This window comes from Xyrauchen texanus, chromosome 27, assembly GCF_025860055.1.
Source record: "Xyrauchen texanus isolate HMW12.3.18 chromosome 27, RBS_HiC_50CHRs, whole genome shotgun sequence".
NCBI classification, from domain to species: Eukaryota; Metazoa; Chordata; class Actinopteri; order Cypriniformes; family Catostomidae; genus Xyrauchen; species Xyrauchen texanus.
This window is the reverse complement of record NC_068302.1, coordinates 2112369-2126827: the sequence shown is the minus strand read 5'-3', so window position 1 is coordinate 2126827 and position 14459 is coordinate 2112369. Positions and strand designations below refer to the sequence as shown.

The following is a 14459-nucleotide window of genomic DNA, read 5'->3' as shown; positions in this document are numbered from 1 at the left end:
AACAGACTGTTGTTTCTGATCATTCTTATTTCAGGATAAAGTACACAGGGCACAGTGGGAGACAGGCTTTGCTTACGTTCTTGCCGCCTCTCGTGTGTACACAGTGTTTCCCACAGGATTTTGTGAGACTGTGGTGGGTGGATCTCAGACTCTCTAGGGGGGTTAGGTAAGAACATTTTGTACATTTTAAAGTAAAATGCATCAATCTGGAGCCAAATTAAGAGGCTAGATCTATGAAGAAGTTTGTGCACTTGTAAACTATTTTGTGCTCATGTAGTAATTTAATCAAGATGGTAACAAACCACAAGTTTTCAGTCAGGGACTGTAAAGACAGTAAAGACAGTGAGCCCTTGTGTCATTGCCCACATATGGATTCAGCCACCCCTTGAATTCAGGGATTAACTCCCATTCTTTTCTATACTTTTGGAAGTATATTTTAAAATGTGACATGTTAGCTTTTTTTAATGTAGACCTGTGTAATGTTGAATGTTGTGTGTGTTTGTATTTATATTTGTATTCTATGTATATAAGTTTAATAAATTTCATAATAAGTTTAATAAAGTTAAGAGTTCAGAAACAGGAATGAACTAAACCCCTGAGGTAGTGAGTGATAAGACAGTGATAAGAATAAAAATCTAATTAAATAGTTAATTTTTTTTTTTTTTTTTTTTAGTAAAACAAAGGAGAAGCAAACAATAGAGACTGATTGTTTGGCCCTTGGAAACACTGTTTGCTGTGAGCAGCTCATTCATATCTATGGCAGCTGCTGTGCGGTCAACTGAATGTGCTGCTGCTCACTGAATAGAGTAGATGCAGAGAGTGGTGTGTCTGTGGCGGGAAAGCAAGTCCTCGCGCTCACGGGGCAGTACTGGCGACTCTCTTCTACGGAATGCAGCTAAGGTTTGTCCAAAAGTTCGCTAGTCTGACGGTGAATAAAAGTAGCTAAAGGGGTTGTCACTAAGTTGGCAACACAGTTTAAAATGTCAGTCGATATAAGCGAGGAGAATGACAGCTAACGTTGTTAGCTAACGTTAAAGTCACCTAATTTATGTAACGTTAGATTAACATTAATCATCAATGATAACTTCTGCAGTAACGTTAACTGTTTGCTGTCGTACACTGATAATGATAAAATTGCAACAACGGGCCACGGACCATCTGCATTAATATACAAAAATTGCTTATTTCAATATTTATAGTTATAAAACATTTTATGAAAAATAAGCGCCGTTTTATTTGTGTAATCACTTATATGAAAACAAATACACTATTTACAGTTATCACCTCAGAGACAGTATCTGAGATGGTGTAGTCATTTCCCATTAATTACCCTAGACCAGGAGTCCCCAAACTACGGCCCCCCCCACATTTGGACCGGCCCTCTGAACAATGCCATGCAGAGAAATATTTTTACAATTTAATTTTAAATATGTTTTAATCATATCATATTTGTATTTGATAATACATATTGGCTTTCAAAATAAAATTTCCCTTAGTTATAATTATTAAAGTAGCCAAATTATTTGTTAGATTCACCCGGATTAACGTTCCATCGTGATCGGCGGGTGCACGTGATCCAACAAGAAAATTTAAAGTGACAACAAAATGGCCAAACGGTTGGGAAAGAGAAAAGTTGATTCAGAATGCAGGGTATTTAACCAAAAGTGGACAAGTGATTATTTTTTTGTTCAATGCAAAGAAATGGCTGTTTGCCTCATCTGTCAAGAAACAGTCTCCATGTTCAAAGAATACAATCTGCGCCGACACTATGAAACCCGCCACAGAGACAAGTATGTGAGTTTACAAGGCCAAATTAGAGCAGACAAAGTGTCGAAGCTAAAAAGTGGACTATCTGCTCAGCAAAATACGTTTGTACGGCAAACCCAGTTGAACCAGTCATCCATTCGAGCTAGCTTTCAGGTAGCTAAACTGATTGCAACCTGCGGTAGGCCATTCAGTGATGATGAGTTCGTAAAGACATGTATGAATGCTGTTGCGGAGGAGGTGTGCCCCGATAAGAAAGACGTCTTAAATGCGGTGAGTCTGTCCGCAAGTACAATCACCAGACGAATTGAAGAAATGGGGTATAATATGCCCAGCTGAAGGAAAAAGTGAAAGAATTAGATTGTTTTGCATTAGCGCTGGATGAATGTAATGACGTGCAGGACACGGCACAACTGCTCATTTTTCTTCGCGGAGTTAGCTCAATCTTTGAAGTGTCCGAGGAGCTGGCAGCCCTAAAAAGTCTCAAAGGTACTACGACAGGGGAGGATATTTTTGGAAAGTGTGCAAAACGATAGAAGAGTTGGATCTAGACTGGTCTAAGCTGGCCAGCATCACGACTGGCGGAGCTCCTAGTATGGTTGGCGCGTCAAGGGGACTGATAGGACGCATGAATAGAGAAATGGAGGAAAGAGGTCTCATGCCCCCTTTACAAGTACACTGTCTAATTCACCAGCAAGCACTGTGCTGCAAAGTTCTGAAGTGGGAATCGATTATGAAAGTGGTGGTGTCATGTATAAACTTCATCAGAGCAAACGGACTTAAACACAGGCAGTTCCAAGTCTTTCTGTCCGAGCTAGAGTCTTCTCACGGAGATGTGCTTTACCACACAGAAGTCCGATGGTTAAGCCGGGGCAGAGTTTTGAGGCGTTTTTACGAGCTGCTACCGAAATCAATGTTTTTCTTCTGACAAAGGGCAAAACTGGCCCAGAACTGATCGACACAAAATGGAAATGGGACCTCGCCTTTTTAACAGATGTGACCGAAATGTTGAATGGCCTCAACGTGCAGCTCCGAGGCAAGGGGAAACTAATATGTGACATGTATTCCCACATAAAAGCATTTGAGGTGAAACTAGCACTGCTTGTGGGACAAGTGCAAAAGCAAGACTTCACCCATCTCCCTGTTACCCAAAGCCTCTCAGCTGAGAAACCAGTGGTCCCATTCCCAGCTGAAAAGTCAGTGGAAGCGCTGGAAATGCTGAAAGGTGCGTACACACTGCCAGCGACTTTATCGCTGCAGGTCGCCAGTGGCTGGCGGTGAAGTCGCTAGTGGGTGTTCCCACTACTGGTTGCCTAGTAACGTTTATAAATGACATTCACGGATGTCATTCCATTGCTGTTGACAGCGAATCTCTTTTCTTGCCACTAAAAACAAACATTTTGGAGGGAAAAGACTAAATATAAATGGAATCAGTACATAAAATGCTTTATATCAAAGATGAATGAGAAACAAGGCGTGCTGTTTGCCATAGCGGCTGTTTATCTGCAGCGAAAATGCAAATGCCGGTCTGTCTGGGTCCATAAAATCCCCGCGATCTCAGATACACCTTTCCACGCAGTATTTTTCTTAAAAATGTCCTTGTACATGGGAAGAGACATATCATAGAGCACTGGAAAATTTCTAACAGCAAGAATTAGCCTTTCATCCATCTTTGCGTTACTGCAGGAGCTGAGAGAGAGAGAGAAGGATCACGTGAGCTCTCCCGTCGTCTCTCCTATTGGCTGTCGCTTCCGTTAGTCGCTCCAAAGTTGAACTTTTCTCAACTTTGTCGCGTCGCTGGACACGCCCACATCTAGCGCCAACGGTCGCGACAGCTCGTGTCGCCGGAAGTCCCTGTGCTCGCATTGAAAATGAATGGTATTGAGTCGCTGTTGTGCGCGATGTCGCTGGCAGTGTGTACGCACCTGAAGGCGGAGTTTGATGTGCGATTCCGTGAGCTACATGTCCACGCTAAAGAAATCCGCCTTTTTCAGCACCCTTTTGCTGCTGACATTGACGAAGCCCTGCCTTCTTATCAGTTTGAGTTGGCTGAGTTACAGAACTGTGATGTTCTGAAAGACGCATTTATGCCCAACAGTCTCATTGAATTCTATACTGCCCTCCCTAACGAGACCTACCCAAACATCAGAAGGAATGCAATGAAGATGTCCACACTTTTTGGCAGCACATATATCTGTGAGCAAACCTTTTCACGCATGAAACTGATGAAAAATCCGATGAGATCAAGACTCACTGATGAACATTTGCATCAGTCTTTGAGACTGGCTGTGACAGGAATGGAACCTGACATTGGACTTCTCACCAGCCAGAAACAAGCCCATAGTTCACACTGATTAGCCTAATACGCACAAGTAAGTAAATAATTTGATTTCAATAGCAATGAATATGAAAAAATGTCATTACAATAGTAATAATGCTCTTTTAATAGGCTATATATCACTTGATATGTATGGTGCATAAATAATAAATTAATCTAGCATTAGGAGGCATAATACTGTAAATCCATTTAAAATCATAATAAAATCTCCACAATAAATCACTCCGGCCCATGCCATTTTCTGTTAGACTACGGCCCTCCATTATAGAAAGGAAAAATGATGTGGCCCTCATAGAAAAAAGTTTGGGGACCCCTGCCCTAGACAGTGGCAGATGGCTACAGAATATTTTTACACTCATAATAACATAAAAGATCTCTGAGTGTTGTTTTGTTTTCTTATTATGGTTGTTTGATTATTATAATGACACATTAGACAGAAGCAGATCTATTAGCTTACATTAATACTTTCAAGTCTGACGTTTTAAATCTGCTTATTTCTCCACTGTTTATGTTCACTTCAGACATCACTCTCTGTGTTTACATGAATACCTCATCAAGACTGGCATTTTGGAATGTATTTAACCGTTCAGGTGCACATTGGCATGAGCATTTACGGAACACATGTGCATGTTCAGCACACACACACACATACGCCACCTGTCAATCAAACATGACGCAGCTGTTACTAGATTGCTTGCAAATTTTAAATGATGTGCAAACTTATTAGATTACTGTCAACAGCAGAATAATATCAACTTTCTAAAAAGTGACAGGCCCAAGCAATCACAAATATAGCAAGTCATTTTTTATTAATAATGTTTTAATCAGTCTACGTATCCGGTTGGGCAAGTAAATTCTCTTTCACTTGCCCCTTCAAAAATCCACTTGTCCCGGACCAGTGTTAATGTCAAGCCCTGATTAAATATACATTTTTAAAATTCTGAAATTAAATTAAAATTTTGGAAAACAATCCAAAAAAGACTAAGCAAAAACGTATTTTGTTCCAGTGTATAATGGGCTTAAGACTACTCTCTCTCACCTTTATGTTCACTTCAATCCATCTTTAACTCTTTCTCTTCTTAATAGAGCTGTATATCTGTGATTTTCTTCATGATAAGATACACACAGTGAATGTGACGCATATATTATGACAATTTACATTTATGCATTTGGCAGACACTTTTATCCAAAGCGACTTACAGTGCACTTATTACAGGGACAATCCCCCCGGAGCAACCTGGAGTTAAGTGCCTTGCTCAAGGACACAATGGTGGTGGCTGTGGGGATCAAACCATTATGATTCACTAAGTGGCGAGCCATCACGTTATAATCTAGCTGCAGCAAATGTGCGCGAGTGACGAGTGTCACTTTTTTATCTCGATTATCTTGTTTTCATAATCGTTGGAAGCCAAAATCGTAATTGAAAATAAAATTGTATTAATCGCCCAGCCCTATAGTAATCAAATTTATTCCACAAATGCTTAAGCGCAACTTGTACTGAAAAATTATGTTTATTTTCACATGATTGTACATTTACAATTAGATTTTTTTATTTATTTTTTTGGTTACAGTTGAACATGCCCCAATTCTGTATGTTTATGACTTCTCTTATAGTGTGCTGTGGTTTTTTGGCAAAAGTCCTGCTATTTAAAGCTTAAAGACTGCAATGGAAAACGGTCATCATGGGTAAGAAAATACTTCATTCTGTATTAATTCCTGGTTGAGTTATGAATTTCATGTGCTCTAAAGTAATGATCAATATCTTGATAATAGGAAACAAGTTCAGAGGAAGATGAGCTGAAGTCAGATGAGGAATACACACCACAATCAGAGTCTGACGGTGAATCAGACATTTCAAAAGAACTGGCAACAAACCCAGAAAGCACTAAGTAAGCTAAACCCCTATCAAATATGCTGGAAGTTGTGTCCTCTAAGTATAATGTGCATGGCTGTGCAGATGTATATCAACTAAATGTATCCAAGGGAAAAGGAAAAAGAGTCTTAAAGGCCAGAGAAGGAGCATGTGTGTATGAAGAGTCTGACTTACTGTGTCATGAGGAACAGTTGATAGATGTTGAGACAGACAGTGAGTGTGACAGTTCTGGTGAATGGCACTTTTCCAGAAATGTAAATGCAAAGCAAGACTCAGATGTGTGCAATTCAGCCGTTGTATCTTCACCCATTTTACGCAGTGAAGAAGCCAATAATGAGACTATTTTGAATGCAAGAGTGGCAGCAGATGGGAGTAAGTTTCAAAAGGAAATGAGGACAGCATTGCTCAACAGACCAGTGTGTGCAGTCACCAAAAATGTCCTGCTCAGTAAGTAACAATAACTATTGTTACATCTGTGGGAAACCCGTGGGTGTGAAACAAGTTCGGTTGAGGTTGGCTCATCAGAATGTGCAGCCTGTCAAATACAGCTATATTTCAAACTTTAATTTAGAATAAATAAAGCTTAAAAAATGCTTTTTTTCTTGGATTGTGTCACTGTGTCAGCAACTCAGGAGAGATGACTCCACAATGATAGCGGGGTGAATCTGGTTTGGGGCTATAGAAAAAAATAAAGCCCAGGGCTATCTATGCCCTTCTTCTGTATCAGTGCAGCCTTTGGTTATAAGTCAATAATCAGAAATGTTTTGCTGTTTAAAAGTTTCCTGATTTGATTTCATGCAGGAACTCAGATGCCCATGGAAACAACTGATGTTTCTCAAGGTACTTGTTTAAATGAAAAGACAACCATCAATGTAAGTACATATTGGTAGAGCTGAGACCGAGAACCCTCGGAGAAAGCAAAGAGTGCCCTGTTCAAAGGCTGAGGTTTTGGCTGTAATGAAACCTTTTAACACACAGATAACTAAAGGAAAACTGGCCACACTGACTGAATGTCAACCGCGTAAGACCGCTGTGGATCCTGCTCTTGTGAAAGAAATCGAGGGCTTCCCTTGAAATGGAAAGTCCAAACTAAGTGAAGATGTCTTTTGTACTTTGAGTTTGTATTTTGAGGGTTTTTGGTTTTTCCTTTAGATTCAAATGTATGCATGGATGATCCATTTCTGCATGTTCAGCAAGTGCATCTCATGTGTTTCAGTGTCTATTCAATAACTTTCAAAGTCTTGTGCGTTAACCAAGATTAATAAATGCTTTAAAAATTATTGTTCATAATTCCTAATTAATGTTAGCAAATGAATGCTTATTGTAAAGTGTTACCACAATCATTAAATCATGTGTCCTGCAAAGAAAGGTGTACCTGTATGGAAGAGTACACAGTTGTTATACACACTCTAAAATGAACTAAAAGTGTTTGTTGTAAAGTTTGTGAAGGCCAGAACAGTTTTTTTTATTATCCTAAAACTCATACTATGACATTTCTATTTTCCTAAAATGTTATACCATGTTTATAATACATGGCTAAAGTTACAGAGTAATTTAAGTACCTCTAAAACAGATTAGACCCCATGAGGATGTGAGCTTTTAGGTTGTATATTGTACTTAAGAAAAAGTACTTGTTTCACCTTTGTCTTGGCAATGCACCATATTGTCATGTTGGTGTGTTGTGTATGGTCATGTGTCAGTAACACACATCGGTCCCTGCAACCCAGTAAAATCACATTGTTTGTGTATTGTACAACAGGTGTAATCATAAATCGGTTAGGACCTTACAAACATCAATCTTGTCAAGGGTGTGAACGTCCTTGTGTACCACCAAAATGTCATATTTTAATATTATGAGTTTTTTGTGTGTGTAAACAAAATTCAAAGATTCATAATCTAGAACTCTTAACAAAATTTTGATAATTTAAACATCTCTGTAGGACATTGGGAAAGGTCGGCCCACTTAAACCACCACTCTACTGGTTTGACACTCAAAGTCCTTATAAAGCATAAAAACCAGTGTGTGTGTGTTCTGCATTGCGAGTGTGTTATAGTCTCAACCCTTAATTTCTGAGTGTGTTTAGCATTGTGGCTGATTTATTGGTTATAACTGACAAATGTAAAAAAAAAAAAAAAAAAACGGTTCTTTTTTTATATGTGTTCACACCGATTCTGTGCTATTGTATCATGTTTTTTGTGTATGTTTTGAACTGAGGATGTTTTAGAGTCTCACCCTGTAATTTCTGTCTGGATTTTTCCTGTATTATGGCTAGAGGTCTGCACGGGCCTTAAAATGAATCCTGAACCCAAACCACACCCGAGACTGTGTGGCCCAAATGATACTGTCAGATTTTAAACCCGAACCCAAAATCGCTTACCATCTAATTTCTTCTCCTAGCAAGTATTGTTGCAATAGGCTGTATTATTTATTTTGCTGAAACTTCACCTGGTGCAGAACAATCTGGAAAAATATCAAACAATGCAACAGTCCCCTGTCTGCAGCCTGAACATGTTGATGCAGAACACAGAATGAAACAGAGCACAGGTGTATCAATTTGTGTTTCTCAATTTTGAAGTTCTTTTTAACTTGACACAGTGTTTAAACAATGCAGGTCCTGCAGAAGACAATAAAGAAAAAAATAAGACATGGTGCTAATGTCAAAGACAATACCGAATTATTTAAAAATTGTAATTCAGTAAAAAAAATACCGAATACCATGGGAGGGTTAAGTATCTATTTTTAGAGCACAATCTATTTCATGAAATAAACATTTACATTTACATTTATGCATTTGGCAGACGCTTTTATCCAAAGCGACTTTCAGAGCACTTATTACAGGGACAATCCCCCTAGAGCAATCTGGAGTTAAGTGCCTTGCTCAAGGACACAATGGTGGTGGCTGTGGGGCTTGAACCAGCATCCTTCTGATTACCAGATTACCAGTCATGTGCTTAGACCACTACACCACCAAATAAACTTAAAATACATGAAGAAACCCCCATAAACAGAAGCTATTTCTTGTCTATGTTGCATGAACAATCTGTCATAGATAATGTATATTGACATGCTGTAATATTTAATAGAAGTTTTATGGTTAAAGAGAAATGTTCATGGTCGCTATTGTCATGTATAACAACCCTAAATCCATCATAAAGAGTTTCGACTGTCGAAGTATTTCAGATAATCTAGAAGGCGAAATCAAGTGAAGCTGTGAAGGAAGAGGAAAACAATGAGAAAAATCGTTTATTTCCCCCGGATGCTCACAGCTCAACTGTGCTGCTCACGCTCTGTTTCCGGTCAGATAACACGCCGGGATCACGAGCCATACATATGTTCGGGATTTATTATTCGGTAAAGGTGACTTGCTCAATGTATCGCAATGTAACACTTTGTAAAGTATCCAATTACGACCTATCTCCAAACTAAACCCGAGGGATCAACTCAAAGACATGCGCAGTCTGCAAATTATACCATGGCTTTATAATGATAATAATACATTTTATTTGTGAGCGCTTTTCTTAATACTCAAAGACACTTTACATAAAATCATAAAAGCAGCAAGAACAACATCAAATGGTAAAAACACATCAAACTTAACTACACATTAAAAGCAATTTTAAAAAGGTGAGTTTTAGGCAATGATTTGAACGCTAGAAGTTCGGTTCTATTTTTTTTTTTTTTTTCGGTTTATTATTTATTTATTGTAATAACTAATACTGCTACTTCTGTTAGGGGAAAGGTTTCTTAGTGTGGCCATCAAACTTGATAAAGAGTCCATTGAGGTTTCACACAATATAAGCTCATGAATATTAATTAGTTTCTTAAACAGACGCTCTAAGATTGGAGTGAATTATTCATATTCAGAGCTCGTCATTTGGGGTTTGTAAAGTGTGATATCGCCTCCTGGTGGACAGACAGACAAACATGTTATTTACCGTGCGGTCTCTTTATGTACATTCTCATTTCTGAACTTAAAAATCCCTTTACATTCCTCTTTATATGTTCCTGTGACTTAGTGAAAACACAGTAAACAGATGTAATTGAATCTTTAATCCACCTGCTGTATCACAATGTCTCCGAGACCCCAAACATGTGTAACATAGTTCATGGAGGATGTTAGAAGCGTGTTAACATGTTTTAACATATTCTTTTCTCATAAGACTAAGAAAAGTCTTTTAAAAAAAAACTATCAATCTGATACTTAAATATTAAATTTGCTTTTGAGCTCTTAAAATGGTCTTAGGGTCTTTAAGATCCTACACAAAACACGAGGGTTACAATGTTTTTCCCCTCATAAATAATGTGTATGAAGTTTACGTAAGTAGCGTGATGGTTGAATTCGTACACACGAAAGTCGAAAGTCTCTCAAACTCTAATCAAACATTATCTTTATTACGAATTTTTAAAGATGAAGTTGTCAAAGTAAATTATGTTGTAAAGCACTACAGTGGTTTAAAACTTGCACGCACACACACACACACACACACACACACACACACTAGGGTGACCATATGCCCTCTTTTTTTTAGCTTAAAAATCCTGCCGGTAGTTATACATTTGCGAAAATGTCCGGGATTCGGCTTTAGTTGCATTACGATGTGCATCTGGTCTAATACTTCATTGTGTGCGCGTGCGCATATTTGCATTACTTTAACGCCTCTTTGTAAGTCCCGCCTTCTCGCACACGAATTGGTCAATTAGAAGAGACTTGTAGCAACTATTGGCCAAATTCCTGCCTGTCAATCTCTCCGCTGTTGTGTTCGGCTTCAAACAGTTGCTTGACAGTAGCAGAAAATAACAGCTTAGTGGAACAATGCCTTAACGAAAATGCAAATGTACAGATTTGAACAAAAAATTCCCATGCTTTTGTCCAGGTCGAGATCCGTGGGAAGCAGAATGTATGACATGTAAAGCTGGCACATATGTGTCAGTTTTAATAAATGTGCACGTGATTTAGAAGCACTATTAGCTCTGCAGCATAAAAAGGTCAGCAAAAGGTGAAAGTTCATCACTTGACGACTACTTTTTAAGACCTGGTAAAATTGTCATCACATTATTTTCCATAACCATTCAAAATAATAGAATTAGTAAATGAAGGTACACTCATCAAATATTTTATTTTAGTACATGGACATTCGAAAGAATGTTTTTATGTTGTGCTAATAGAGTGTCTTTTTCACTGTATTAAAGATTGCATTAATTGTAACACTGTTTTGAACCCTATTATTCCACCCCAATGCCCCCTCCCTCGAAAAAAAGGTGTCCTCTTTTTGGAAATCCAGAATATGGTCACCCACACACACACACAGAGGCGGGGTAAAACAGGGAGGGTCTGTGGGGCCTGATGTCTCAGAAATAAACAACACATTTCTATTAATTCTATTATTACATTACTGAATTATTAAGGTTATTGTACATACATGTTACTGGTTTGACAACAGTGCTACCAATTTATGGCAGAATTTGTTAGTCAAAACCTATTATGAGTCGTCATCATCATCATGTATTAGTAGATTTGGTCAAGTTGTGTAGAATACAAAGAGCTTATATCATACATACACATGCGAAAACATCTGATCATTAATGACAACAGTCCCAATTAAAGGTAACATTATCAATACATTGCTAAATTAGACATAGCATTTAAATGAATACATAATATCATCAAAAGTATTTTTCACTCATATTATACTATTGAGCTGGGATAGGCTCCAGCCCCCCGCGACCCTGTACACAGGATAAGCGGTTGACGATGGATGGATTATACTATTGTTTTTGACATTATATCAAAAGCATTAATAGCTACTGTCATTATTGCATGTCTCTGATGTCACAAGGTAAACAGGCTCCTCCAATAAGGAGACACAATATTCTAGAAATTAATACTTCATTTAAAACAGTGCTGCTACAAAGACTTTAAAATAACAAAAACACTACAGGAAGCAGAAAGTTCCCAGAAGTTAGATCTCCACTGGTATGTCCATCAGTCCATTATATCAAGGAAGCATGTGTCTTCCCATAGAGAAGCTCTTCCTTCACACTCCACTGCCGTGAATACAGTGAGGACTGAGTGGGATAACACTGCTGAAAGTGCGTACACCCCGTTAAAGGCCAATCTTAGCTCAAATCGTACATAACAGGGAGGAAACATTGACATTCAGAATCATTTCAATGAGACCACTGAACAGGTCCTGCACAGTCTAAAGAAACGTTTCACCCAAAAATTACATTTATGTCATTATATACTCTGTGGGAGGAACCGACCCAAATTTATCGTTGTTTCTCAAATCTCATTCTCCATCCCACATATTCAATCTGGTGCATCGGTTATCAGTTATGACTAGGGCTGGCATTTTAATGCATACATTTAGTGAGATTACCTATCTGAAAAATAATGTAACTCGTAGGTAAACTGAAGTTTGATGTACCGCCTTGATGTTTATGTGAATCAGTCAACACAACACGACTCTTCAAACCACAGACTTCAACAGATGACCCGCTCTTTCACTCAAAGACAGCTGGAGCGATAACAACAGAATGCAGGAGCCTCCAGATGTGTTTTCAACTTTTCAAACTATGTTTAACTTGACACAGCGATTATAAATAGAGACGATGAAAACGGTCAGGCGCTCATCTGACACACGAGTACATTGACCAGCAATTAAAAGAGTGGAGGGTTGACGTTTAAAGTCCTGTATTTGAAATATCTTAATTATATTTTCATCTTTATTTGTGGACTTTTAGTAAATTGTGATATATATAATTAATTGCAATTATTAATCAGCACATCATGTCATTATTTAAATCATTTTAAATCAGTTGACAGCCCTAGTTCAGACACATGCAAAAAGCAATGACATGAAAGTCTGAACGTGAATGATATTTGCGAGCATCAGCGGAGGGGAAGGTTATGCAAGGAATAACTGACGACAGGCCATTGAATTATAGAAAAATAACGCACACCCGAGGTGGTAATGCAGTCATGATACGCCGCGGAGTGACTGTTGCACCTCAGGTGTGCATTATTTTTCAATAATTCAACGGGCTGGAGTCAATTATTCCACTTATCCCACGGTTACCACACTTTAAGACATCGTTCAGGGTTTTATCTAAAGACATTTCCTGATTTTCATCCCTAAAACACTCTTATGAGTGAACTACTTTCTTCTGCCACGGATTCAGCATCTTGCTCTGTTACAGCTCAAGTCTTCATTGCTAGTTTGAAAACGTCACTTTAGAACTAGTAACAGAAGCTTTCGCTGCTTTTAAGCACTTATTGAAGAAACAAGGTAATGCGTGTTAAATGTGGGTGTGGTGCGAGCGAAAAAGAGGGAGTGCAAGGGCACTTTTCATCTGAAATTCAATAAATGTAGGATTTTATAAATATTATTTATCATTCTTATCTGATGTCTTTGTTTTAACAGGTTATTTTATTGTAGTAGCCTGTACAGCTCTTTGAAATAACTGAAATAATTTGGCGAAGTGATATGCAACCGTTAAGAAAAATAATTGCACACCTTAGAACGTCCAACCAATCAGAATCAAGCATTCAACAGACCTGCGATATAACAGTGAATAACGACTTAAATTTCAGTTCGTTCCTCACACAGTGTTCGTATGTCTTCAGAAGTCTTGGAATGTAGCATTACTTTTATCCTTTTATGGTGGTTTTGGAGCTTGACTGACATATGGAAAAGATCTGTGTACAGATTCTTCAAAAATTCTCCTTTTGTGATTCGAAGAAACCAAGGTTTGGAACATCATGAAGGTGAATAAATAATGACAAAATGTTCATTTTTGTGTGAACAATTCATTTAATGCTACATTGATCTAAAATCATCCTTAAAAAAAAACAATAACATTAGAAAAACCAATAATATTAATATAACTAATTAAACTTCATAGTAAAATCAATGCACTGAAGGCATTCAAAGTTGTAAACATGTGCAAAATGTTTCAAAACAGCAGTTCGACTACTTTTTTTGTTCCATGCCATCCTATTGAACTAGGAGGGAATTGGCTAATACCCCGTCCAATCAAACGGCAGCTGAAGCTCCATTGGCTGGTCATGTCGGTGGGTGCAGCATGCGGTAGGTGTGTCCTGAGAAAGTGTCCCAGTTCCTCCAGAGGACAGCGAAGAGGAGGAAGAGGAGCAGCGAGGAGACGGAGCGGCTTCGCGTCTTCATCAGCGGGATGACGCAGTTGGCGATGGTTGACACAAAGACGAGCAGGACGGCCATAAGCGCCAGCAGCACGTTGATGAGTTTGCCGAGTAGCGTTCGCGCTGTGGCGTTCTCCAAACCCTCCAACTGCACGAGCTGCTGCTGCTGAAGCTCCATCTTAGAGATGCGCGTCTGACACGCCTCCAGAGCCTCCTGCAACACAAACAACAGAGAGAGGGTTGTGCAAACGGTTTTATTAGCATACAGTATATGGGTGTTTCTTGAACTATGTGCACTTATCACTGTGGACTTCTAGAAAGT

The 14459-nt window shown here is 38.6% G+C and overlaps 1 protein-coding gene across 4 annotated transcripts in view; it reads right to left on the bottom strand.

Moving 5' to 3' along the window:
• Window positions 1-10091: 10091 nt before the first annotated feature.
• tmcc1a (transmembrane and coiled-coil domain family 1a) overlaps window positions 10092-14459 on the bottom strand; it is a 67556-nt gene continuing 63188 nt past the window's right edge. For all 4 annotated transcript variants that reach the window (XM_052093842.1, XM_052093840.1, XM_052093843.1 and 1 more), the window contains exon 5: window positions 10092-14351. In XM_052093842.1, coding sequence (XP_051949802.1) covers window positions 14043-14351 — 309 coding nt within the window. In that variant the 3' untranslated portion in view covers window positions 10092-14042. The remainder of the gene's footprint in view (window positions 14352-14459) is intronic.